Here is a 24066-nt window from a genome sequence, read left to right on the forward strand (position 1 = left end):
TGCCGCCGGGCCCCGCCCGCGGATCGGCCTCCCTGGCCCGGCGCCGGCCGCGGGTTGGCCGCGGGGCCGCGGAGTGGCGGGTGCGCCGCGCCGCCGCCTCCCCGCGGAGCAGCCGGGGGATGCTGCTGCGCCGCGGCCGGGCATAGGCAGGAGCCGAGCGGGCGGGGGAGGGAGCGGAGGAAAGGAAGGAAGGAAGAAAGGAAGGAAAGACGGAAAGAAAAGATCTCCCAGCCCCGAGGGGAGAGAAAAAAGAGGAGAGGCGAGAAGGAGCGTGGATGTGAAGGAATGTGCCTGCCCGCCGCCGGAGCCGCACGCTTGGGATAAAAAAAAAAAATAAATCAAGGAGGCTGATTCTTGCGACTTATTACCTGGGGAAACAACAAAAAACAAAAGAAAAAAGAAAAACCTGAGAGCGGAGGGAGAAGAAGGAGAGCCAAGAGGCTGAAGCGGGCAGCGCAAGAGGAGGGCGCCCGGCGGATGGCGCGGCCGTCCCGCTGACTCCGCGGCCGCGGGAGGCTGCGCGGGGCTGCGCGGGGCATGCCGTGCCGGCGGCGTGACTGAGCGGGGCGCTCCCGCCGCCCGCTCCTCTGCGCCGCGCTCCCCTCCGCCCCGCTCCGCTCTCCTCCGCCCCCCTCCGCCGCATGCCGCCGGTAGCCGCGGCGCGCTGATGCCCCGGGGCCGCGGCGGCACTGCGGACGGCCCCTAGGATGAGCGAGGGGGCTGCCGGCGCCGCGGCGCCCGGTGCGGCGGAGGCGGCGGGGGGCCCGGGCGGGGATGGGGCCGGGGGGCCGCCGCGGGAGCTGCGCTGCAGCGACTGCATCGTCTGGAACCGGCAGCAGACGTGGCTCTGCGTGGTGCCCCTCTTCATCGGCTTCATCGGGCTGGGGCTCAGCCTCATGCTGCTCAAGTGGATCGTGGTGGGCTCCGTCAAGGAGTACGTCCCCACCGAGCTGATGGACGCCAAGGGCGTGGGGCAGGACCCCTTCTTCCTCTCCAAGCCCACCGCACCCCCCCGCGGCGCGGAGACCACCGCCGCCGCCACGCCGCGGCCGCCCAGCCGCGTCAGCCCCCGCCTCACCACCATGAGCCGGGCGCCCCCGCGCCCCCCGGGCACCCGCGGACCGGCGCGGGGCGGCCCGCGGCCCACCGCGGCGCGACACCCCGCCGCGCCCCACACGGCGCCGCCCGCCAGCGGCCCCCCCGGTACCGCCGGCCGCGGCGCCCGCCCGCCGCCCGCCGCCCCCAGCACCCCGCCGCTGCCCGCCTGGCCCACTGCGGCACACGCTACCTCCTCCTACAAGATCTACGTCCACGACTCGGCGCCGTCCTGGACCTTGTCTCCCTTCCAGGAGTCTACCACCACCACGCCGGAGGCCAGCACGACCCCCAAAACCCGTAAGTGCCGCCCCGCGCCCTCGCGGCGCCCGCTCGCTCGCGTCTCCCTGTCAAAACCCCGTGTCTGCCGAGCGCCGGCGGGGTCGGGGCGACGTCTCGGTCGGAGGTCGCTGCCGAGTCTCCGCGGGAAACGCGGGTTTCCCGTGCGGTTGCTGCCCTGCGGGAGGCCGAAGATCTCCGAAGTTTGCGCTTCTTTTCTCCCTCCCCCGCTTGCGCCCCCCTTTCTCCCCGGGCAAGTTCCCCGCTTGTGTGATGGATGGTGAGGCAGGAGCAGCCATTTGAGGTGACTAGATTTCGCTGTGGTTTTTAGGAAAGATGTAGAGCCCTCCTTTCCCCTTCCAGCTTGGTCTGCGGAAGGTATTTAGGAGGTGTTGGGAGGTGTCTGAGCGAGAGGGACAATTGATGACCCCCAGGCAGCGGCGGCTCCCAGAAGGGGCAGAGTGGTTCTCAGGAGGCGCGGGGTGGGTTGTGCCCGTGTATTTCTGCCTGTGAGGGAGTTTGGCTTTCCACAGTCGTCCGCTTTGAAATAGCGGGTTCTGGAAGGATGCTCCCTCCGTCCCAGTGCCCGGCTCTTTCAAGAGCCGCCGCCAGCTCCACCAGGAAGGAGCATAGGGCACCCCGCGAATGTGCAGACGCAGCCAAACGCTTTCCCGGTTCCTGTGTGTAGCCACAGCACCGTCTTGCCGTAACTGACTATTTTTTTTTAAGCAGAGGAGGGGGCTAGTTCCCCGATTGATGCTCGGTGGCTGCTTCTTCCCACCCTCCCAGGCACAAACCTAGGGATTTGGGCTAAATCTGAAAATTCGTTTGGTTGGGATGCATCAACTTTCAGCTTCTCGTAAAGGTTATCTAGGACAAATGCAATCCGTGCCAAAAAGAACTTATGTGCCATGCTATTTAGTGAAATGCTCAATTATACTGTATTATAGTCATCTTCTGCGATTTCTTGGATGCAGCATAGGAAATGAGAAGCCGTGTGTCCTCCATTAACTCTTAGCTGCTTCTGCTAGGAACGTCAATTCAATTGAATGCTACCACCTGAATTGCTTTTACAGCCCAGGGCTCCCCTTCTGCATGTTAATGTTGGCTATTCCACTAGAGGATTTTGTTAGCAAGTCATTTGAACTTTATTTTGTCCATTAAATCTATTTGCTGATGAGCCCCGGAGCAGAGAGTATATGCAGAGCGAACTGATCTTGTGAACTGACAAAATCGGGAGAACAGCAGCAAATTGGACATGTATGTGTGGGTGGGTGGGTGTGCAGGTGGTGGAGTGCTAGGAATGATTACGAATAAAACTATCACTAAATCAGAAGAGCAAACAAGGCAATAACTCGCTTTCCCACTGTCTGCTACAGTAAATGAGAGAGAACCGTCCCTTACAGGTGTGTCTGAGCTTGCTTGCTCTGTAGGTACAACACCTAAGGAAGTCAGTTGTTACCAGAAGGAAGATCTCTTGTGGAGCTGAACCCTACCCATTTCACTTAGTTGTAGGGAGCTGTATAGGGCACTTCTTAAAAAAAAACCAAAAAAACAAAAAAACAAAAAACAGCAAAGGGAGCCTGATTTTTAACCTGTGTCTCCATTTTCAAACCTTGTGTGAACCAGGTATGTTACATGGTGTTTCAAATTGCCCTGACTTGTATGTGTCTGAAATGCTGCCTGGGCTTGCCAGGTGGGTTCTGTTGGGGTCAAAATGCTCCCTTGCAATCTCTTCCTTTCTCCCGTTTCTATTTTTTTGGGTACATAAGAGATATCCACAGCAATTTCCGGCCCTCTATGCTGTCTCCTTACAAGGTATAGAAGGCAATAATATCCTGATTAATAAATAATGTTCAGCTGGCAGGACTCTCATCCACACAAGACACACAAAGGAAGAAGAAAACCCACAATCTTGAAATGTTCCTGGCAGTTGCAGAGTCTTGTAACTATTATTTGTTTTAGGGAGACTGCTAATACCTTTTACAGCAGGGTGTTTCCCCTCATTAAATACAGCTTGGTTATAGGATGAAATGCAAGAAGTGCAAATCTGGCAGAAATTGACCCTGTTTGGGCACATTGATAGCAGAGATTATCATTAATGGGAGATTAAATAGATTACATAAAAAAGGATTTGAATTTGTAGGGCATGTGGAAATTTTTTTTAAAGCCTTACAGCTGTACTTTCCTGATACACATGAGCGTTTCTGAGGATACATGTAAAATTCTCTGAGGCTGCAGTATTCACTGGAGGGGAGGGGGAGAAGAAATGCAATCTTTCTGCCGTGAACTGCTGACATGGTGTGACCCCACAGCAAGTGTCTGCATCTGCCACTAACAGCTCTTGGGAAGAAAGGGATTTTTTTTTAGAAGAAATTCTTTCTCATTTCCGAGGTTGAGCATGGGAACGTTTCCCGTGTTCCTTCTGTGCCCATTGCTCCAGCTGCTGTTGAAATGAAAGTCATGGATCCCATTATACCGTGTGAATACAAATCTGACATGACAAATCTGATGCCCCAGCTTTCAAAATAGTGCACACCCTTATGTGATCCTCTGGCTTGGTAAGGCACATATGTGGGCAGGAGTCATAGGTTATTTAGCATTTCACAGCTTTTAAGAAAAGAAGCAGCTGTCTTTATTTATACTGGTTCATGTGGCAGTTTATTTAATTGTTTTAACAGGTTAAAATAGACTCAAATTATGACTTAGGAAAATGGAAGGCAAATCGGGAGTTATTTCTTCAGAAAGCCGGATGATTGCCCACCTGAAATAAATGTTGGTAAAGCCTTTTCTCTGTGTGTGTATTCATCTGAGGAGATGTTGTGAAATCTCTCACTTTTTTGTGGGTGTGCATAATGACAATAATTCTTGGTTGTGTTTCACTCAAAGTCAAGCTATCTGTTAGCTGTTTTGAAAGTTCTTGATGAAGATCCCTCAGGTTCTGACTAAGCAAAAGCCACTTACTCATCAAATCTCACTCTGTGTCTTGTGCCTGCATGTTTTTCTCATGATTATGCACGGACTGTGGCTTTTCAGTGTGAGCCTCTTTATCCAGTGCTCAACATAAAAATCAATCATTGATTTAGAAGGATAGTCCAGCCTAGGATCAGAAAAATCAACCAACTGACTGGAACACACCAGTGAAGTTTTATTTTTATGAAGCCATAGGTTTAATTTCTAAAGAGTCATGCCCTGATTTTTCCAATATGCATTTTTCATGGTATTCTGGGTTCTTCAGTAATGTTATTATCTTTAAATTGAGATACGGTACTTATACGAATTCCTGTGTGAATTCAGCTATGAAATAGCACTGTGGTTTCTCTTGAGTTCATATGACCAAAGGCTAATGCGGAGAACTGAGGTCAGGCAGGTGGGGCTCAACTAATGCATAGTAACTAAGGAAAGAGATGTTACAGAACTCTTAATCAATACATCTTGTGAAGTCCAATTGTGACCTTTTTTTTATGTCTCCAGACTGCAGCCTGAGTATACTTTGATTTCCTGCTAAAGATTTTCTGGTCCAGTCGTTTATCCTAGTCATATCTCTGTCTGTTTGTTATGCACGGCATGGGTTCAAGTAACAAGCATCTGGCAGCTGAACTGTTACCAACACTGACATTTTGGTAAAAGCTGTTTGTTTTATTTTGCACTGACTCAAATATCTTTTTCACATTAAGGATGACACTTAGATGGAACTGCGGGGTTTTCACCAACTGGAGAGTGTTGTGGGAGGTGCCAAACCATAGTAAAACCAGACCTACTCTTCCCAGAACTCTAAAACGTTCTGCCAACAAATGACATGTATCTGTGAACACTTCGCGTTATGATCATGAGCTGTCATTGAAATCGAGGGGAACACACATGACTGCAAAGCACGTGCCCTTAGCATTGACTAAGATTAATATGCCAGTTGTTTATCAATTTGTAATGCATCAAAAGCTGTTGAATTGAAAAAAAAATGCTGAAACGAATAACTGGGAGTTCTGAAAGCATTTGCTTCTTCCTCATTCCCACTTACTTTCTATTCACATACCATGAGTCAGTGTACCACAGACATGATTAGATTTGTGTTTCCAATCTTGAATACTTGTCAACAGGAAGGCTACTGTCTAGGTAAAAATAATAAATACAGAATTGCAGTCACACCACTAAAGTGGTTGTTATTATAATTTAATTTTTTTTTTCAGATTTTACAGCAATTAAGTTGGATGACACTGGGCTTAATTCTGTTTTCCATTTATAATTCCCTTTATAGTTAGGAACTAGCACAGTTATCACTGAGTTCAGAAGGAAGTGGAATGTTTAAAGGAGTCCCAGTCACGGATACGTACATTGATTCCATTCAGGTATATTTCCTCTCTGTTCCTTTTATTGAAATACTCGTTGGAATCCCATGACCTAGGAGAGCTTTCACAGCACTGGTATGATGAGATGAAGGGATATGGCTGAAATTACTCCATGCTGCCTTTTAACCCTGAAGAAAATTCTTTTGGGGGCTGTAAGGATTCTCATTACATTGATTTAACCTGTGATCACTGGTAAAAGCAAAGCCTTGCATTTTATTTGGCATATTTTTTTAGCATCTATACAAGGACATTATGTGATATATTATATGTTGACAACAGAATACCATTATTAAATTAAAGTATTGATTCATTGCAAAGTATTATGGTAAAGTAATGTCAGTGGTTTGTCTAAACCCACAGAAAATGGAAATTAAAAATTAAAGCAAAAGACCTGTCTCTATCTACAGTATTGTGTCTAGTGTTGCAGTACATTTATCATCTGACTCATTGCTTTGAAACCTCCTGCAAAGCCCAGTAAATACAAGGATTGGTATGGATTTGGCTTTGACTTTATTTGTAAATTCTTTAGCTCGTGTGGCTTTCAGGAAGTAGCTAAAGCATATTAGTGTTTGGTTTTGCTGATTTCTCCCATGACTTGTTTGGAAACAAACTGCACAAGGAGAGGCGACTAGTAAAATGGTGTAGGACTACCTGGTCAGATAAATAAATAAATATATAAATTCAGAGACTTTTGGGTGTCTCTGAGCCTGGTGGTTTCTTTTGAGGTTCTTTGTGAACAAGTTTGCAATATTCCCATCTTAACTGTGCACGTATGTGCGTGTGCACATGTGTGCACATGCAGAACACAAGCAGGTATTTGCGCATTTGCCGGTACCTGTTTTCAAGGAGGATCAGGACCTCCAAGCCTGCGGTAACATAAGGACCAGCCTTTGCTAAACAAGGCAGCTACTTTGGTTGTGGTGCTTGTCCTTGCAGTGTAATTCAGAAAAGAAACCTGCAGATTTCATTGTAGCTAAGTGGACTTGACTGAGTTAGCTTGAGTTCGCTTGAATGAACTCTGAGAATTCCGTGATTCCGTGAAAGCCAAGTTAAAGTGCATCTTTTTTAATTTGAAAGTCTCTTTCAGGTTCTGCTGTGTGGAAGAGATTTGTTTTCACTGTTACTATTAAGCTGTGTTGGGGTTTTTTTTGCATTACCAGAATAGACAAAACACAATTAGGAAAGACAACAAGATGCTTTGTGTTATGGAGATGATTTCTTACTCTAAGGGACTTAGTCCTTGGATCGATATGGTGAGGGTTAGAAGTGTCAGTTAATAAGGCAGCTGTGCTCCAGATCAAAACTGGGGCTGTGTTTTTTTATTGCTCAGAACTAAATTTCCAAGGCGGACAGCTCTTACCTACTTTCATACTTTTACCTTCCCCTTCATACCTAATCTCAAGCCACTCCACTGAGTAAAGTACATCTTCAGTGGAGGGAAGTAGCTCCCTGTGAGGGCTGAGCAGACGGGCTTGCCAGGCAAGGACACTTGTGACCAGAACAAGACAGAGGATGAGCATTCAAATGGCTTTTGGGCAACACACAGAGAAAGTAAATGCACATTGGTGGACAAGTGCTTTTTGACTGGGTTTTTACTTTTTATCACACAGGTTTCGGGGGCCCCTTGGTAAAATGCATTCAAGAGGAGAAAAATGAATAAAGCAGCCACAAAGAAAATTAAAATAGCAACTGTATTTATAAATTTCAGTGTCCTTTTCAAAGAAGAAATACCTGGTTGGATCAACTCTTCCTGTTGAAATGTGGTGATAGGGAAAAATACATTTACTAAGTACTTATTGCTAACTGTTTAAATGTTTGTTTCTGAAACTTTATCAATATTCTCAGTATTACTCTAGTAATATTTAAGGATACAGATAAAATAAGTAAAACCTACAAAGTTCTTCCACTATTCCATCTTTTCTGTCCTCCAAGGGCAGTATTTTGCATTTCCACAGACGTCTTTTTCATGTGGTTTGTAAATAGGAGGATTCCGTGACATTCAGGTCTTTTTTACAACATATTACTCCTGATTTTTTTTAATTTTTTATGGTATAGTTCTGATGATTGCTGACTATAGGAGACAAAATATTTAGCTTCAAAGATAATTCGCTTCATATCATGTTTAGCAACATGTCCAAATTGATTTATGTTTTTTCCTCAGAGTAGTTTGATTTTTGTATTTCTGCAACAATTAAACCTTTGGGAAAAGCTTAGGTAGAATGGGAGAGGTCCACTCTCCAATAAGAACATAACAGGGTAAAAAGATAAAGTGAAATACTTGAAGAATTTCCTACTTTAGTCCCTGTAAAATAAGCTCAACAACTTGCAAAGCCTATGCTTTTTGCTTTAACATCTCATTTTTGTTTGTTATTGTTTGGTTTTATGTCTTTTCCTTTTGAAATTTGAATTGATCTCTTGGCAATTCTAAGGGCCCGACAGTTGTGTCCCATCCCCCCCCGCCTTGTATTTTATGCTCACAGTGAAGATGGACATTAGCAGTGCATATATATTGGTGATGTGGTAGGTGCTCTTTGTTGAAAAATTAATTAGCATTTTAATCTGTATGAAAAGACCTTTCACTGATGCATTTTGTAACTTTGTTAGCAGAGAACTGAGGAAAAAATATCCTGACAGTGTTCTGTGTAGAAGTTGTGCCAAATTAAGTAGTTTAGAGTCTTTGGTTTTTATGAGATTGCTATACGGCCCGATTTGGCAAACACATAAGCCCAGTTTAGGGTGTGCGAGTGATGCCTTTCCTCTTTTGTAGAGTTATGCATCTGCAGAATCAGGGTCAATTTGTCTTGAACTTCTGTGTGATTAAATCTGTTACTGTCTTAGATTGCAGTGTGAATGCTTACAAAACATGCCTGTGTAAATAAATGCACATCAGCTTTAAAGTGCTGCTTTTTAAAAGTTGACAGCATTATTTAAATATGCTTATTAGAACTGAGTTTCCATTAGTGCATTTTCTTTTTTGTCGTGTTTAGCACTGCTCTGAGAAGTATACCATTATCCTATTTATTCTTTGCCTGAGATATGTTCTGTAGTAAAATCTTTGGGTTCTGGAGGACTGTCGTTGCTTAGCTGTAGAGCGTCACAAGTCATGTGGCTGATGAATTTTTTTTGCACATCGCTTTTAAATTATTTCCTTACCTGATTTCTATTTTTTTAAAAATATACTATTCTGGAAAATAATACTTCTGCTTTTCTATGTTTTTTTCCTCTGTATTACTTCCACAGCTAGGATATATGCCAACGCTGACTTTTACCTAAAGCTTGTAGATAGAAAATATTTTCTAAAATGTTAGATACGGCAAGTTGTATTTTAAGATTCAGTTATTTTCTGAAACAAAACTTACGAAGCTATCTTCACATTGTTCATTTCACAGCATCATTGCTGTTAAAGTTCAAGATTCTAGTTCAGTAGGAACTGAGCCTTGATTGCTGGTTGTTACCAGATAGAGGGGCTATAGCACTGTGCAACAGCGAACCATTAAATTAGTATTAATAGCAAATAGCCTCTTTTCCAGATCTGATTATTCTCACTGATGTCAGAACTTGTAAAGCAAGCATTTGAGATAAGATGGGGTTATTGTCTTGGAAGGGCTTTGGTGGTCTGCTTTAACTGCAATGACAAGGGTTTTTTTTACTAATGTGGTTGGCAAAGAAGGTGGAAAACGTACAATCCAGCCTGCAGCTGCTCTGCTGCTTCTGAATGTAATCAGGATTTTAACAAAAACAAAAATCTTGTATCAAAAAGTGTTGCTAACCTGCAAAATTGTGCTGCATTGTGCAATGCTAGTGTTTTCTTATGTCTCCCAGTTTAATAGATAATAAAATAGTATTTCCAATAGTGTGCTCAGAGTGGCTGAGAGTTGTAGCTAGTTAACCTTCTCACTGACTAATACCATTGAATATTAAAAAAAGATGTAGGCAACCTTTGTTTCCTCTCCCCGTGGTGAATTACAGTACAAGTGGTCAGAGGGCTATCATCAAAATAGTACTAAGCTATCCCAGAAGTTTTGACTTAGGATTGATCCTGTAATACTAGATAAAAACAATCTGTTAATTTTCTTCCAAAGGAGTGTGCTTTCTTGGTGTTTTTTTAAGAATAGTGTTGCGTGGAGAGGAAATTAATTTTCTTGTTCAATCTGTCAGTGAATTTACAAAAGAGAAAGAAGGTTTTTGTTTGAAACCTAGAGATAAGCTGCACTGGAAGGGTATGGTGATTCTTCTGCCATTTCACAGTATCAAGTATGAAGACTTGGCACTGCCAGGGTTCAGTGGGCAGTGGGTTCAGGAACTTAACTGAGGGGATTATTCTGATGAATGTCAGTGCTCCTGATTTAGAAGGGTAGAGGTACTTTTATAATTATTTCATAAGTAGCTAAACCACATTAGTCTTTAGCCTGAAATCTGGCCCAGCTACATAAGGGTCATAGTGCTAAAAGTTCAATCCCCTCATTTATTTTTTTTTTTTTAATAACCTAAAAAGCCAACATGCCATGCATAAATACATACAGCAACACTTTTTTCCTTAATCAGTTTGGTTTTTTTTTTCCTTTTAGATTTTAATCTTTATTTTATAATTCATGTTAGTAGTGCATACTTCACAGGGTCAGATGCTTATTTATAAGACACTATCTCAGTGTTATGAAGTTGATTGTAATTGGTTTCTATCAATTAAAAATGTTAGTCAGAAAAATACAGGTTGCAAACCAAAATAATTTATAAATTGTAGTATCTAACAGGTGAAAATACTCATTGAATGCTGTTTCTGAGTTTATAACATACACACTTTTAAATTCACTGATTATCTCAAAGCAATGTAGAAATGATGCAGTCTGCTACTAAACTTAGACTATGTACTTCTGCAGCAGCTTTTCATAGTGCATGTAGGCTCTCTTCCTACCAAAACTGCTCTGTTAGGAGGGTGCACCTTTGCCTCAAATAATTACCTTTTGAGCTGTGGAGATGATGACCTTGATGTTCATAATGGTAATAAAAGCGACACAGAAAATGCAACATTCACAGGATACATTTAGAGTCATAGGATTTACAGTCTGAAGGCTCGTTTGTACTGGGGGAGGTGAACATTTGCCACTTGGTGGCTGCTGTCACCTTGCCTTAGAGTAAGAAGGCAGTGGATGGGCAGTGGAGGTGACGGGGTGAGCCGTACCCGTCCTGCGCTTCTGCAGAAGAAGCTCTTCAGCTCACTTCGGCCTGATCTGGGAAGACACAGCCTTTGCCTTGGCTCTGTCAGCATTAACTGTCCTGCCTTGTTCTCTACAAAAGCACAGAGGGAAAGAAGCATTTCTAATACCTTTTCATATCTGGAGCACATTCATTACAGAGACTTACTTAGTCCTAAATGAAAAACAAGAATAGTAACTTAATATTTTAAATTGGTTTTAGAAATATCTGCCCGCAATAGGGAATTCTTATGGGTTTTAGTTCTTGGATGGCTGGATTTAATCTGAATACGCGAAGCTGAAATGTTAGTGTGTGATATGCTTTAGTGGGGAAGAAAGAAGAGTCTGCTGTTGTAATTGTTATTTTATAGAAGATTGAAGAGATCACTTGCATCTACTGGGTTTCAGTAACTGGGTAGACTACAAAGCTTGATTACACCTTGTGTTTATATATGTTTGAAAAGCTATTCTCTATTATCGTGGCAGGTGTAGGGGATTTGTAGCCAGCCACAGCTTCACTGATGTAAGGTGCATCTATAAATGTGAACGTACGCGGTTGGAGGAGCTACTGAGTAATGGCTCCTCATTCCTGGTTTGTTTACAGTACTTATTTTGGAAATGCAAACAGGTATTTATTCAAGTTTGATAACAATTAAAATACGTTAATCCCCAATTTTAACAATGGTCCTGGCTGGTGAGTGATGTACCCGTAGAAAATCAAGTGTGTTGGACAGGCCTAAGCTAAAAGTCCTTACTGTAAAAGAGATCCATCAGTGGGTAGAGTGAGGATGAGGTATGCTGAGTGATAAAAAGATTAATAATTCTCATGAGATGTTTTATTGGCATACTGTAAGAATTTTGTCTGTTTAAAGGCAGTGTGGGTTTATTAGGGAGCTTATTTTTTTAAATGCTTTTAAGAAGATACTGTGAGATTATATCTAATTAAATTCATTACATTTGAATTATTTAATTAGAGATTATTTTTCAACCATCCCTTAACATTCTAACACTCTCTTAATATTTTTTTCAGGTTTGTAATCCTGTTTATTAATGCAATCTATATGACAGCACAGGCTCTTAGACCTTGTCCTTTAGCAAATACTACTTTAAAATAAATTTACTATATTTTGTGTAATGAAATAGAATTAGAACCCAAGGAACTCATCTCACATGTAACGGAGTATTCAGTGGCAGCTGTAGGCTGCTCTGCAGTTCTGTAAGAAGCAGAATAGACCACAGACAGGCACTAGAATGAATGTTTTACATGAGAACTAATAATTAAAGCTTGTTAAAGAATTTAGAACATAATGAAGCTCTTCTAATTATCACCAGATTTTGGTCCAACTCTGCATTGGCAAAGAGGTAATTAAAAGCTTCTAAGTTCAGGTCATCTCTGCTTAAATAAAGGTTGGGATAATCAAAGCACATAAATAAAGGAAATAGGAGGATATTAGATTAAATATATGTGATATGCACTTTCATTAGTAGTTGCAGAAAATAAGTTCATGTAAAAAACTCAACAAACCCAAAACTCCAAATGTGGTGTCAGAGGTTCAGCACTATTTCATGTCTTTGTTAGTTACTTTGGATAATGTTTTCCTACATTACAGAACAAAATAACTTCCCATCAGGTATTGAACAGGTATATCCCATAGTGCATAGATGGAGATACTTTGTGTGAAGACAGTGCTCAGGGTTAAGTAAACTTCCATGCTGCTCTGTTGTCTTTAGAGCTCTGCCCTTTGCTGTTACAACTGAATGAAATTACCTTGACTTTCCACTTCCTCCAGAAAAAGGGTGACTTTGACAACACAGAGCCTTTATAATAGACAATTGCTACAGAATGACTTCATTTTCACAATTTCAGCTTGCTTTTTAGTCTGAAATTCATCCTCAAAAGTTGTTCAAACCTCAGTAAAAGTAACAGACCATATGTTATTGGCTACTGGAAGTTAGGAGACCAAGAGTGGTCGCTTCTTTTCCTTAAGCTTAGGTTTTATTATTTGTGAAATAAGGACATTGGTAAAGAGGTACAGATGAGAAGCGAGAGGTGTGTTACAATGATGTTCAGAAAGTAATAAGGAAATACACTTAGCAAGTCTTATTTTAAATTTCAGAAAGTACCTGGTATCCTGGGTTGTGCCATTGATTGTGTGTGTGATCATTTTCAGTAATTTTCTGACAGTGAAATCTGTTGGACTTCAGTACTAAGGAGGAAGGGATGGAAGCTTTTATTTCTTAGGTGATTTAACAGCATATCTCCAAATATAGCCAAGTTAAGGCCCTGAATAACAGGGGTGTATCTGCCAGCAGGCAGGGCTGTATGCGAGACACTCTAACAAGCCACTTACTCTAGTTCATCATTTTTTATTTTTGTCCTGCAGTGACTTGAATCAGGTTTGAATTTGAGATACTCATTAGGCCAAAAACTGCCATTATGACAACCCAATTTAAATCTTTTTAGCTTAACTTTTTAGTCAGTTGTCACTGGGAATTTTTGTAACTACTATGTTTTATATTGCCGTCTTGTTATATTTTAGAACTGAAGTGTTATTGTTGCCATATCTCACATCAAAAGGAAGAAACACTTTCAGTATGGTGTAGTCTTCTATAGATAGAGTCAAAATGCTCTCTGAGTAGGTGGGATCCTTAGCCAAATCCAAACCCAATGAGATAAGTGAGAATAAGTGGGCTCTAGCTAACATTTAAAATAAACAGTTACAAAGGAGTGACTTGCTTAGCCTAGTCTGTTCTGCATTTTCTCATAGTTGACTTTTATTAAGTGCATCTATACTGATCTCTAAGTAAAAGAAATCTGTTCTAACAATAATAATATATTTATTGGAGAGGATCTCAGAGAATGAGACAAGGTTTGTAGAAGACATATTCTAGTAGATCAACTAATACAATTGGAGAAAAATTGGCAAATGCTTTTTCTGTCTTTGGTGATGTAATTGATTTCGCTTTCACTTTTCAACCCCCTTCCACTAGTAGAATTCTAAAATCAATGAAGTTTTGCATTTTTTCTTTTAAAATTAACTAATTACCTGAAAATGTTTTCCATGAGTTGAACTGATATGTTTAGCTTTGTAGTGTAAATAGGTACATGTAAAGCTTGTTAAGTGTTGTCCCATTTGCTATTTATCCTGCTGTTAGGTTTGGGGCTTAAAAACAATGTTTGTAACAGAAACTTACTAAAGGTGGGTAAGCAATTGTTTATCAACTTAAAATTTTCATATATTCAGATTGTCTTAGCAGTTTGGGAAGGTTTTAGTAACATTAGTTATTACTGAAGATTAATGTGGTAACAGCCAGACGTATGACTCTAATACGGATGTTTGCATTGGAGGCTCACTCATGAATTTCAAAGCCTATAGGAAATGATTTATACTGGTGCTTGAAAATATGTTATGGTAATAGCCTTTTTAATGCCTTTAAGACATTTAATTGCCATTAAGTGGCATAATCTGCTGTTTGGAATGGAGAGCTGGAAGTATTTTGGTTGCAAATAGGATAATGAAAAGGATTGAAAACAAAGAGGAGTAATAAATGAATGGATCTGTATTATTAACAACCAGCTTGGGCTGGCATCCTATTTATGACCGGAGGGTATGGTGTGCACCACCTAAGGTGGGATGTCTTTTTGCCCGGCAATCATTGGGTTGACTACAGGTAGCAGTCTGTCTGGGGACTGATCCTGTCCATGCTGAAGTAATATTAACGCTATGTTAATTTTAATAGTAGTGGATGAAGCCTTTGGATCTTCATTTGTTACTACTGAAGTCAGGCTCTGCAAGTGGCCTGATATGGGACGCATTCAAACTCTCTCAGTCTGGCACAGCCGTGACCGACTGGAATATCTGTTTTACTGAACAGTGGGCTAGTGTCTGTGTAGAAGGTTTTCGACGGGGTTTTTATATTCTGCGTGGCTCTCAGTGGTTCTGTCAGTCTCGATTTGTACCACTCGTATCATAATCTCATTACATGAACATCAAAGCTCTAAAAATGTTTGTGGTTTCAGATGGTTTTCCTTTAAAAATAACATAAAAGTTAAATCTTTCCAAGTGGTATGCCCCCTTCCTTTCCACATGTTGTGGTTTAGGCCAAATTGGCCAATTACGGGTGGCAGATGCTTTCCCCCCACCTCTCACTCCAAGGAGAGGAGGAGGAGGGATAAAGAGATTTATGAGTTTAGAAGGAACTAAACTACTTTAATGAAATATTAAAAATAAAAAGAAAATAATGAAATGTGTACAATATATACAAAACCATATCAAGCTCCCAGGATGATGTCACCGGCAGGCACTGGGGAAGTCCCAGACTGGACTCAGCAACGGATGTGAGTCAGGAACACACAGATTGGGATCAAAGGCAGACAAACAGACAGGGTCCTCTTTGGACATTGGCCATTGAAGAAAGAGGGCTGACCCTTTGATCCCTCAGCTTTTATACTGAGCATGGGGCAGATGGGATGGAATACCCTGTTGGTCAGTTTTGGGTCACCTGTCCTGTCCGCTCCTCCTTGCAGCGGGGTCCCCTCTATATTTTTCCATTTCCAACCCTCCAGCGAGGCAAGTAACAAAGTTAGCTGACCTTGGTTGTTATAGCAATAGGTATAAGAAAGAGCCTCTCTGCATGCTGTTCCTTGGTGTTGACTATAAACAGAGGTCTTATCACTCAGAGAACAGACAGTTTTCTACACAATATGCTGTTAATTTCAGAGAGTTAGAAGAGGCTTAGCTAAGAAGTAAAATTACTGAACTGGTAATGAACAGCACCAACTGAAAGCTGGTTCCGTTTTATCTCAAACCAGGACACCACATGTTTCAGTTGTGATCATGTGGCAGGGAGCTCAGTTGGTAGTCAGATAAGCATTAGGAGAAATAAAATGATTTTTATGGGGATCTCAGTTTGAAGTGATGACATTGCCTTGGAACTTTCTTGGGGATCCACAAATGCGGCTTTGTTAGTGACGTTTGTCATTTGTAAAGAAAGCTGCACTGTAAACCTTAGGTCTTAAAAGGAAAGTGTATGTAAAAAAAAATCAAGTTTGTGAGATAAATTGTTGAAGTAAGGTAATGTTTACCCATTTTGTAAGTTAAGACAGCATTTATAATCTAAACAACCAGTGCACTAATCCTGGAGAATCGAAGACCTCCTCAATGACTTGTTTTGACCCAGTATTTACTCTAGTATGAAACAAATGGCTAATTTAGGTAGACTCCTGGTATCCCAAACAATCCCGCTTGTGTCTAGTATTTTTTTTGTGACCTTCATGTAAGAGGTGTGGGAGGTAGAATTTCCCTTCAGGAGTCCCCATTTGAGAAAAGTGTCTGTTCTTCAGAAAGCGAAGTCGTACAGTTTTGCAGCTTCAAGTTCAAACAGTTCTACCAAAACTGAACTTCCAGAGGTTTCAAGGTCATTGCTTAATAAGGATTTACATTAAAAAAGGTTGAGGTCGCAAACCCTTTATTAAACAGTTCCGAAGAAAAAAAAGCCCACAGTTTTCCAAAGTCCGAGGTGCTTTCTCTGTAAACCATGTGAAACTCCACCAAATGACCGACTTCTCGTAGAGACAAGCAGTTGATTGTGTAACTGGTATGCGGAGTCACTGTGAAATGCATCACAGAAAGTGTGATTTTTTTAAGATGATTTTGTAAACACACCTAAAATAAAAAGAGATTCACACAGTATATTTGGAGTTTTTACATGCAATCAAGATATGATCAAAGGAGGATTTGGTACTGCGCATTTTAAAAAATTTTGAGCTTAATCTTGCAATAGGCATGAAAATCTAACATATCCTGCTATATTTGCTTCTCAAAGCATAGACTAATAACTATATAGAAATTTCATTGCTGGGTTCTGTAGAACTTTTTTAATAGGGACATGTAACAGTTATTCCCAAGTGATGTATTATTTGAAGGACGTGTACACAATAAACCTAACGGAAGCTGTCTTTCCTCATTTCATTTTTATGGTATATGCTATGCTACCTGTGCTTTACTGATGTAGTGAAGTTGTGAATGCTGTTTTCAGTGTTCTGTGCTGATTCTTCTATTGTTGCTGTTCAGTTAAGCTTTTCCAGAAATACCCAGAGAGAACAGGGCAGTAGAGATGGGAGCAGAGGTCTTGTCCTCAGAAGGAATGAGAAAGACAGATTTAGAAGCTCAGGAGATCAGAAAAACCAGTGGAATTGCATGTACTGTGACGATTTAGCATGCTTTCTCATACCCCTAATTTATTATGATAAAACTTCTGCCGGTAGGTGAATTATTGAAGACTTAAGAAGAAAATTGCCCCAGGATGATGTGCTGTGCCCACAATCAGGTGATGCAGTCTGGGATCAATTCCGGTTGTGCTTTCGAGCCAGATCCTGTAATATTTCTCCCAGGGATTCTCCTGGGATGGGTGGCGCTACTGAAGAGAAAGTAGTAATATGAGTTAGAGAGGGAATTCCACATATCATGGGCCATTTTGGTGGATCTCGTCTATTTCCCCAAAAGAAAGATTTCCTAGGCAGTTGAACCTGTTATTTTGTCCATGCTACCTCTGCACTTTGAATTGAATGAACACTTCATTATTGTCATCATCATCATCACCTGAGTGCGCTATGCTCCACCGCCCCTGAACCTTGTTGAAAAGTTGCCACAAGTCTAAATGAGCAGAGAATCATGCCCCAAAAGATCGTGTTCACTATAATAGTGCTCACAACGTTCTTATTTTCTTTTTAGTATTATTTAATCCAAAATGCTAGTTTTCAAAAAATACATTGTGAGGGGCAGCTATGTCTTTTAAAATTCTACCTAAAAAGAAAAATTCTAAATTCAGAGTGTCTTATGTAATTACGATGAAAGTCCAATGATAGCTTTGTCTTGCTTGTTTCTTGCCCTGTCCCATCTGTCACGCCTCAGCTTCCATTTCTCTGCTGATTGCTGTGTTAGAGTCAAAGATTTTGATGCAGGCAACTGCAAAACATAAATTCAATACTTGCTTCAGTTAAGCAGAGAATAACTCTTCTGTACTTAAAACTTGCTTAATTTTGAGAATTATTCTTCGGAGTCTTTTCTGGTCTACAAAAATCTTCTGAAAGTCTTTGGAGAGAGAAATATTTGGAATACATTGGCCCACCTTTGTGAGTCAAAGGTATAGTTTGGTATCTGTTTATGATTATCCATTTGTTCTCGGGTGGTGTTTTTTTGTGGGTTTTTTTTTTTTTGTGTGTGTGTGTTTTTTTTGTTTGTTTGTTTGGTTTTTTGTTTGTTTGGTTTTTTTTTTTAATTACATTACAGTTCATTTTTTGGCAAATACAGTGAGCTTTAGAAAGTCATCTTCTGGAACCTTTTCCTGATGCTGCTTTTATGTAAGTGCTTTGTTTTCTCTATAAGTGGTTCCTACTGGAAATATATAGTTTGTAGGAGATGGTTCCCCATCATATTCTGTGGTAAAGATCAATGCACAGAAGTAATGTATTTCATCTGCAGTATCCATAATTGATGCGTGATCTTTTAGTGGAACATCTGATTCTTTCATAGCCTTCCTGTGACTGATACACTTAAATGCCTTATTTATTGCCTTTACCTAATAGCTTTTAAAATTCTCTTGGTTTCCTGAATAATTTGCTCAGGCTAGATTTTATTTTTGAAAGGATGTATTGTTATTTAACTTGCTGTCTTCCCCTGCTGTGTTCTTTCTTGGGGAGAGGCAGAATTGCACACCTTCCTGCATTAGATTTGAAATTCTTATTTTATATTCTCAGACTTTACCCCTTCCATTTAATTTCCTTCCTTTTTTTTTTCCCAGCTTCCCAAGTCTTTTGAAAAGCTTTGCCTATTACTTGTAATGACTGTTGTCTTCCTTGTCATCCCCCTTTTCTGGCATGACTGAGCTGCATCATACTCTCATCATGTTTTGAATCAGCTTCTGTTTTTCTGTGAGAACCAAGTCAAAACTGATCGCCTGACATCCTTTCCAAGAAGCAGCTGTTTAACGTGCTGACGATTTGCTGCTAGAAATAACAAAATAATAGACTATAGGAATACAGTCATATTTTCCCCTGTTTAGTGTGTTCTGTGACCTTTTAAATGGCCGCAGTGGGCTAGAATTTTCTGTATTTGCTTGCATCCATCAGGTAGAAACTTGTCAAGTTATCCACTCTCCTCTGAGTCTTTCCTGCCTTTATTTCACGAGGAAGAGTTTGAAGACTTATTTCAGCTTTTAACGATGTTCAGGTTCCTGTCTGCCAGAGTTTTCACATGATCATTGCATTTAAGTGAGTAATTTTTATATTATCTTTAAACATTGAGAGCGTATTTTCTGTTACACATGGGGATAAAGTATTTGAGAATGACCCCCAGAAATTAATGTTTTCATGTAGCAGTATAGATCTATCTTCCAAAATCTATGTTGTGATTCCTTAAGTTACATTCTTGGTATGAATATAGTGCATAAACATGGCATTTTCCTAAGCATTGTGTAGTGCTCAAGTAGGTGGATTCATTCAGTCGGCCTTTCCAATAAGCAAGTCTTTGTCCTTCCTGTTCCCTGCCAGTTTGGTGGCTGTAGATACTTCTGGGGTTTTTTTTGCATCTCTCTGCCTGTCATCTGAGAGCTGTAGCTTGAATGACATGAATGATTTGTTGACTGAGCAGCAGTCAGAGCACTCTGACTCTGAGAAAGGATCAGTTTCCTGTTGGCATCTTCTTTCAGAAGATAAGATCCTCATTTGGAGAGAATGCCAAGGATGCTTTAATATGGTTTCCCATGTTTTGCCACTTCTGCCTTTCCTTTCCATTACAGTATCTTGGGCTTACATCTGCCAGATTTGTCTTCTGAGGACAAAATACATCACTGAGATAGCAGGCTACATCATTCTTTCCCTACCTCAACACATGGGGTAGTTTCTGTCTTAATTCACCTGTAACTGCTTCTTGGTTACATATAACTTCTTTTGGATATACATACTGCTACACTTTTACTTTGGAAATGTGTGTTTGTGGGTGTATGTCTCTAACTTCAATAGAGAAAAAGTTTGGGCATTTCTTTGATGGTTATGCAGCTATTTTTTTTAACGACCTTTCATCACTTTAGATCGTTATACGGTACTATAAAATTCTAATAGAATATTGAATTTGGTTGTAGGGCATCTGTATTCTGAATGACATATGTCTTCAAAGACATTGTTCCATCATTTTAAAAGGGTTCTATTTTCCACTTAAAAATAAGTTGTGTGGGCTTTGATTGTTTTCTGCTTCCCAGGGAATACTTTAAGCTTCCTAGAATATTTCTTTTTATAATTTAGCGCCTTTTTGACACTTTCCACTTCTGTATTTAATATTCTTGCTGTTTTCCAGAAATTATGATTTAAGTGAATATTTCCATGTGCTAAGAAAACAATTTTAAAGAAATACAGTAGGTTGCCTTTGTTCTTTAGACTTGGTACTAACAAAGCTTTATTTTGATCAGTACATTTGTAGTGGCTTTATTTTTCTCCTGAGCAAGTAATTCAGAGAAGAATAATATAATTTTGAAAGAAAAAGCCTTTTTACATTTTGTTCACGTTCCTCAATATTTAGAAGAAGATACAGCAATATTGTATTTAAAAGGATAGAATACAGAATATTAAAAATAGAACACTTTATTGCATTTTAGGTACCACCGTATTCTGTTTAATATGATAGTGGGATCCTTTTTTATTTGCAGATGTATAACATGTTCCAATACGTAAAAATGTGTTTGTTTTTTCAGAGGTCACATGCGGTAAAACTTTTACTGTATATCAGGAAGAGAATTCAGCTAAATTCTGTAAAGTGTACCTAACCACTTTTCCTGGTCAAGCAATCAAAACATATCACCACAGGTCACATACATCCTTAATAGTGGTTTTGTAGAACTCAGCATGAGCATCTGTCAAGTAAAATAGTCCCTTATATGTAAGGTTGTGAGTTAGAACATTAAAATGGTAGCATAGAAAGTATGGAATGAGACATTCAAACAAGTGTCCTAATCCGTTAAAAAGTTCTGAACGGCAATTCCTATTGCATCTAGCCCCAGCTATTGAACACCAGTCATTGCTGTTAAAAACATCATCTGGACTTTGTCTCCATTCCTTTTCCTTATTGAAAACATTGGCCTATCTTTACTTCTAGATGTATTTCACCAAATAGTAGACACAAATAAAAAATGTATTTTCAGATTTGTAAAGGGTTTTGTGACATCATAAGCTTTAGTGTACTCATTTCAAAACAATTTGCCCAAAATGGTCTCCGAAAATGCAGAATACTACTATGTTTATCTAATTTGATGAATGTAGGTCTGTTATTGTTTGCCCGATGAAAAATTATTTTTGTCAACCAATTTTTATGCCCGTTTGTGTTATTTTACTGTGCAACCTTTGTATTCAAATGCTTTTTATATACTAAAAATGTTATTTTCAGAGTTACTCTAACATAGGCTTGCAATTGCCATGGTATGCACTTCATGCAGCAGCGTGTGGGCTCCAACTTTTCTTCATGTGTTCTCTAACCTTGTTGATTCTCCTGAGTTATACCACTGCAATTTTGCAATCAAAATATTTGTAAGTTTTCTAGTGTGAAGGGTGTGTGTGGTGTTTTTTGTTGTTGCTGTTTTTTTGGGTTTTGTTTTGTTTTGTTTTGTTTTTTTTAAATATAATTGTCTGTTTGTCCCTTTCTACTTTGGAGATCGATATTTGTGAATTCATGCAATCACAAAAGCAGAACAGACTAACTAGTCCCTTCCCTTGTCTTCTCACAGTTTCCTCTTCAGGGCAGGGTCAGGTATAATCTGAGGATTTGTAACACTCTGTTGCCCAGTCTTTGAGCTTCCACAAAGATAGTTTTATTCTAGTGTTTTGCAATCCTTATCTTTGGAAAGTTCTTCTAATGTCTAATATGATACTACTATTGTTGTTGTTTCTGAGGTGCGTAGGTAGAGTAGATGATGCGCTTTGCATCCCTTTGGCATCCTTCCTTTCTTTTTTTTTTGTTGTTTTTGTTTTGTTAGTAGCCATTTGTTTTCTGTGCTGTTTGGTTGATCATTTCTGCTTAAGCATCATATTTTGTGTTTGTCCCAGTTGAAGAAGTTTGAATTTTTTAGATGGTTATCTGCGATTGCTAATTTTTACCTCTTTGCTCTAACCAGAACTCTAATCAAAAGCCTATAAGTGAACTATTTCTATGGCACTGGGAAGCAAAAAGAATTGTTTCGTTTAACAACATATGAGGGAGATATTACTGTTTTTACAGTTAATTCATGAAATTAATATCCATATTCTATATTTTTTAAAGCCCCATCACTGTTTTCTCCTTTCCTAAAATGCTAAGTTAGTCTTAGAATTTATATCCGCTTCCTACTGGTTTAGCCGTACCCATTTTGGTGGTTGTGTCTCATATAATTCTAGGTGAGTCAATCACCTAAATCAAAGATTTTAGCAACATGAGAAAAATAATGTCTTTTAATTTTACTGTTTATTTGGAATGATATGAGCACTGAATTTTTAATGAATCTATCTCCATGACATAATAAGTATTTTATACCTTTTTATAAAAGGAGATCATATTGCAAAGCAAAACTGAAACACAACAGGAGTCTCGCAATTTTTATGAATCTCAAGGGTTGTTTTTTTGGTGTGTGTGTTTTTTTTTTTTTTTTAAATTTATTATAATGATCCACTTTTCTGTGTTGACTTTTTTTCACATCACACAAAACACAGGAAGGTGTAGACCTGCCATTGACAACATCCATTTGATGTATTTAATTTAACTGGATTTGAAAGTTTTAGTACTTGTATGATCTCTAATGGGTTACAGGTTGAATAACTCTAAGAAGCATTAAAGATCTGATTTGATGACTAGTTTAATGCTTCTTCCAAGAACAAATTGAAGAGATTAGGATTTAGTGCGATATCATTGGAGGATTAGCAATTGCTTCTTAAGGCATTCTGAGTCGACAGCTAATGGATAGCTTTCCCTGATAGCTCTTTTATTGTCCACTGCAGCTGGATAAAAATCAATAAGAAAGCAAACTTAAGTTTGTTTATCCATTAACTTTGGTTTTAACAGAGGAGTTTGGCTGCTGTAGTAACTTGCTTAATACGTTGTCCCCATCTATCATGATCTAGATAACCTCAATTAACACACTGATTAATCCTCAAATTTTTCTTCAGTAGTTCCCTTCTTGACTGCACAATGTGAAGGAAAATGTTCCCAGCATGTCTGAGCGGACAGAACACATGCTCATCAATACCCAGATATATAGAGACTGAAAATAAAGCCTCTTTTCTTCACGTTTCCTGCCCTCCCTATGTGCAAAATAAAACTGTACTTATATTAATTTTTGTATTTGTTTTTTCTTAATATGTTCTACATTTTGCTATTATTTGAACTTAAAACAAGTAGCTGCCTTTCATTCTACTAGTAGCTGGGAATCCCAAAGCACATTTCAAATGTCATCTTAGACATAGCAAACATGGTATAAAAATGGCTTTATTTTTAAAGATTGATAAATGGGAGTGAAAAGAACTGTCAGTTATGCAGGATGTTTTGTGAGGAAGCCAGAGTCCTCATTTTGAATCTACTAGTATTCCCTAATTAGTAATCTAATTTAAGTACTCTGCTGCTTAACTTTAGCTGTCATAGCTGTTGAATATTGACTGGGGGACAGTTCTTCCTTTTAAAAGTTAGTGATACAGACTGGATACAATCCAATATTTTTGTTGAAATATTTTCACTATTTATGTAGAAACAAGCATTTTATTTATGTCTTCAATTACTTTTTAAAGGTGAAAAAAATAATCCAATACATCTGGGAAGAATCCAATAAAAATGTCTTTTTTTCTTTTTTCTTCCCCTCCCCCCAGGAACTAGCTATAGAGTTGTTTCTTTGCAGTAGGCAGGATTAAGAAAAAAAGGTTTTAGTAAGAAACTTATGGAGAAACTAAATGTGTATGTTGAATGAATATTTAAGAAGAAGCTACAGGGAAAATGATCTAGACACCATTTTTATAAATTCAAGAAATTAATACTTGGGTGAGCTATTACACGAAACTACAAAATAAGCCATTTTATACTACAAAAAGAATCCATTTTACACTTTTTAAATTTGACTTTAATAATGATCTAAAGCTTTACTTTAAA

General features: G+C 39.7%; 1 protein-coding gene across 1 annotated transcript in view; it reads left to right on the forward strand.

Moving 5' to 3' along the window:
• The first annotated feature begins 707 nt into the window (after positions 1-707).
• Positions 708-24066, forward strand: part of NRG3 (neuregulin 3) — a 400979-nt gene continuing 377620 nt past the window's right edge. The window contains exon 1 of the mRNA XM_074154671.1: positions 708-1395. Within this exon, the coding sequence (XP_074010772.1) occupies positions 708-1395 (688 nt within the window). The remainder of the gene's footprint in view (positions 1396-24066) is intronic.

This window comes from Numenius arquata, chromosome 10 (genome assembly GCF_964106895.1).
Source record: "Numenius arquata chromosome 10, bNumArq3.hap1.1, whole genome shotgun sequence".
Classification (NCBI taxonomy): Eukaryota; Metazoa; Chordata; class Aves; order Charadriiformes; family Scolopacidae; genus Numenius; species Numenius arquata.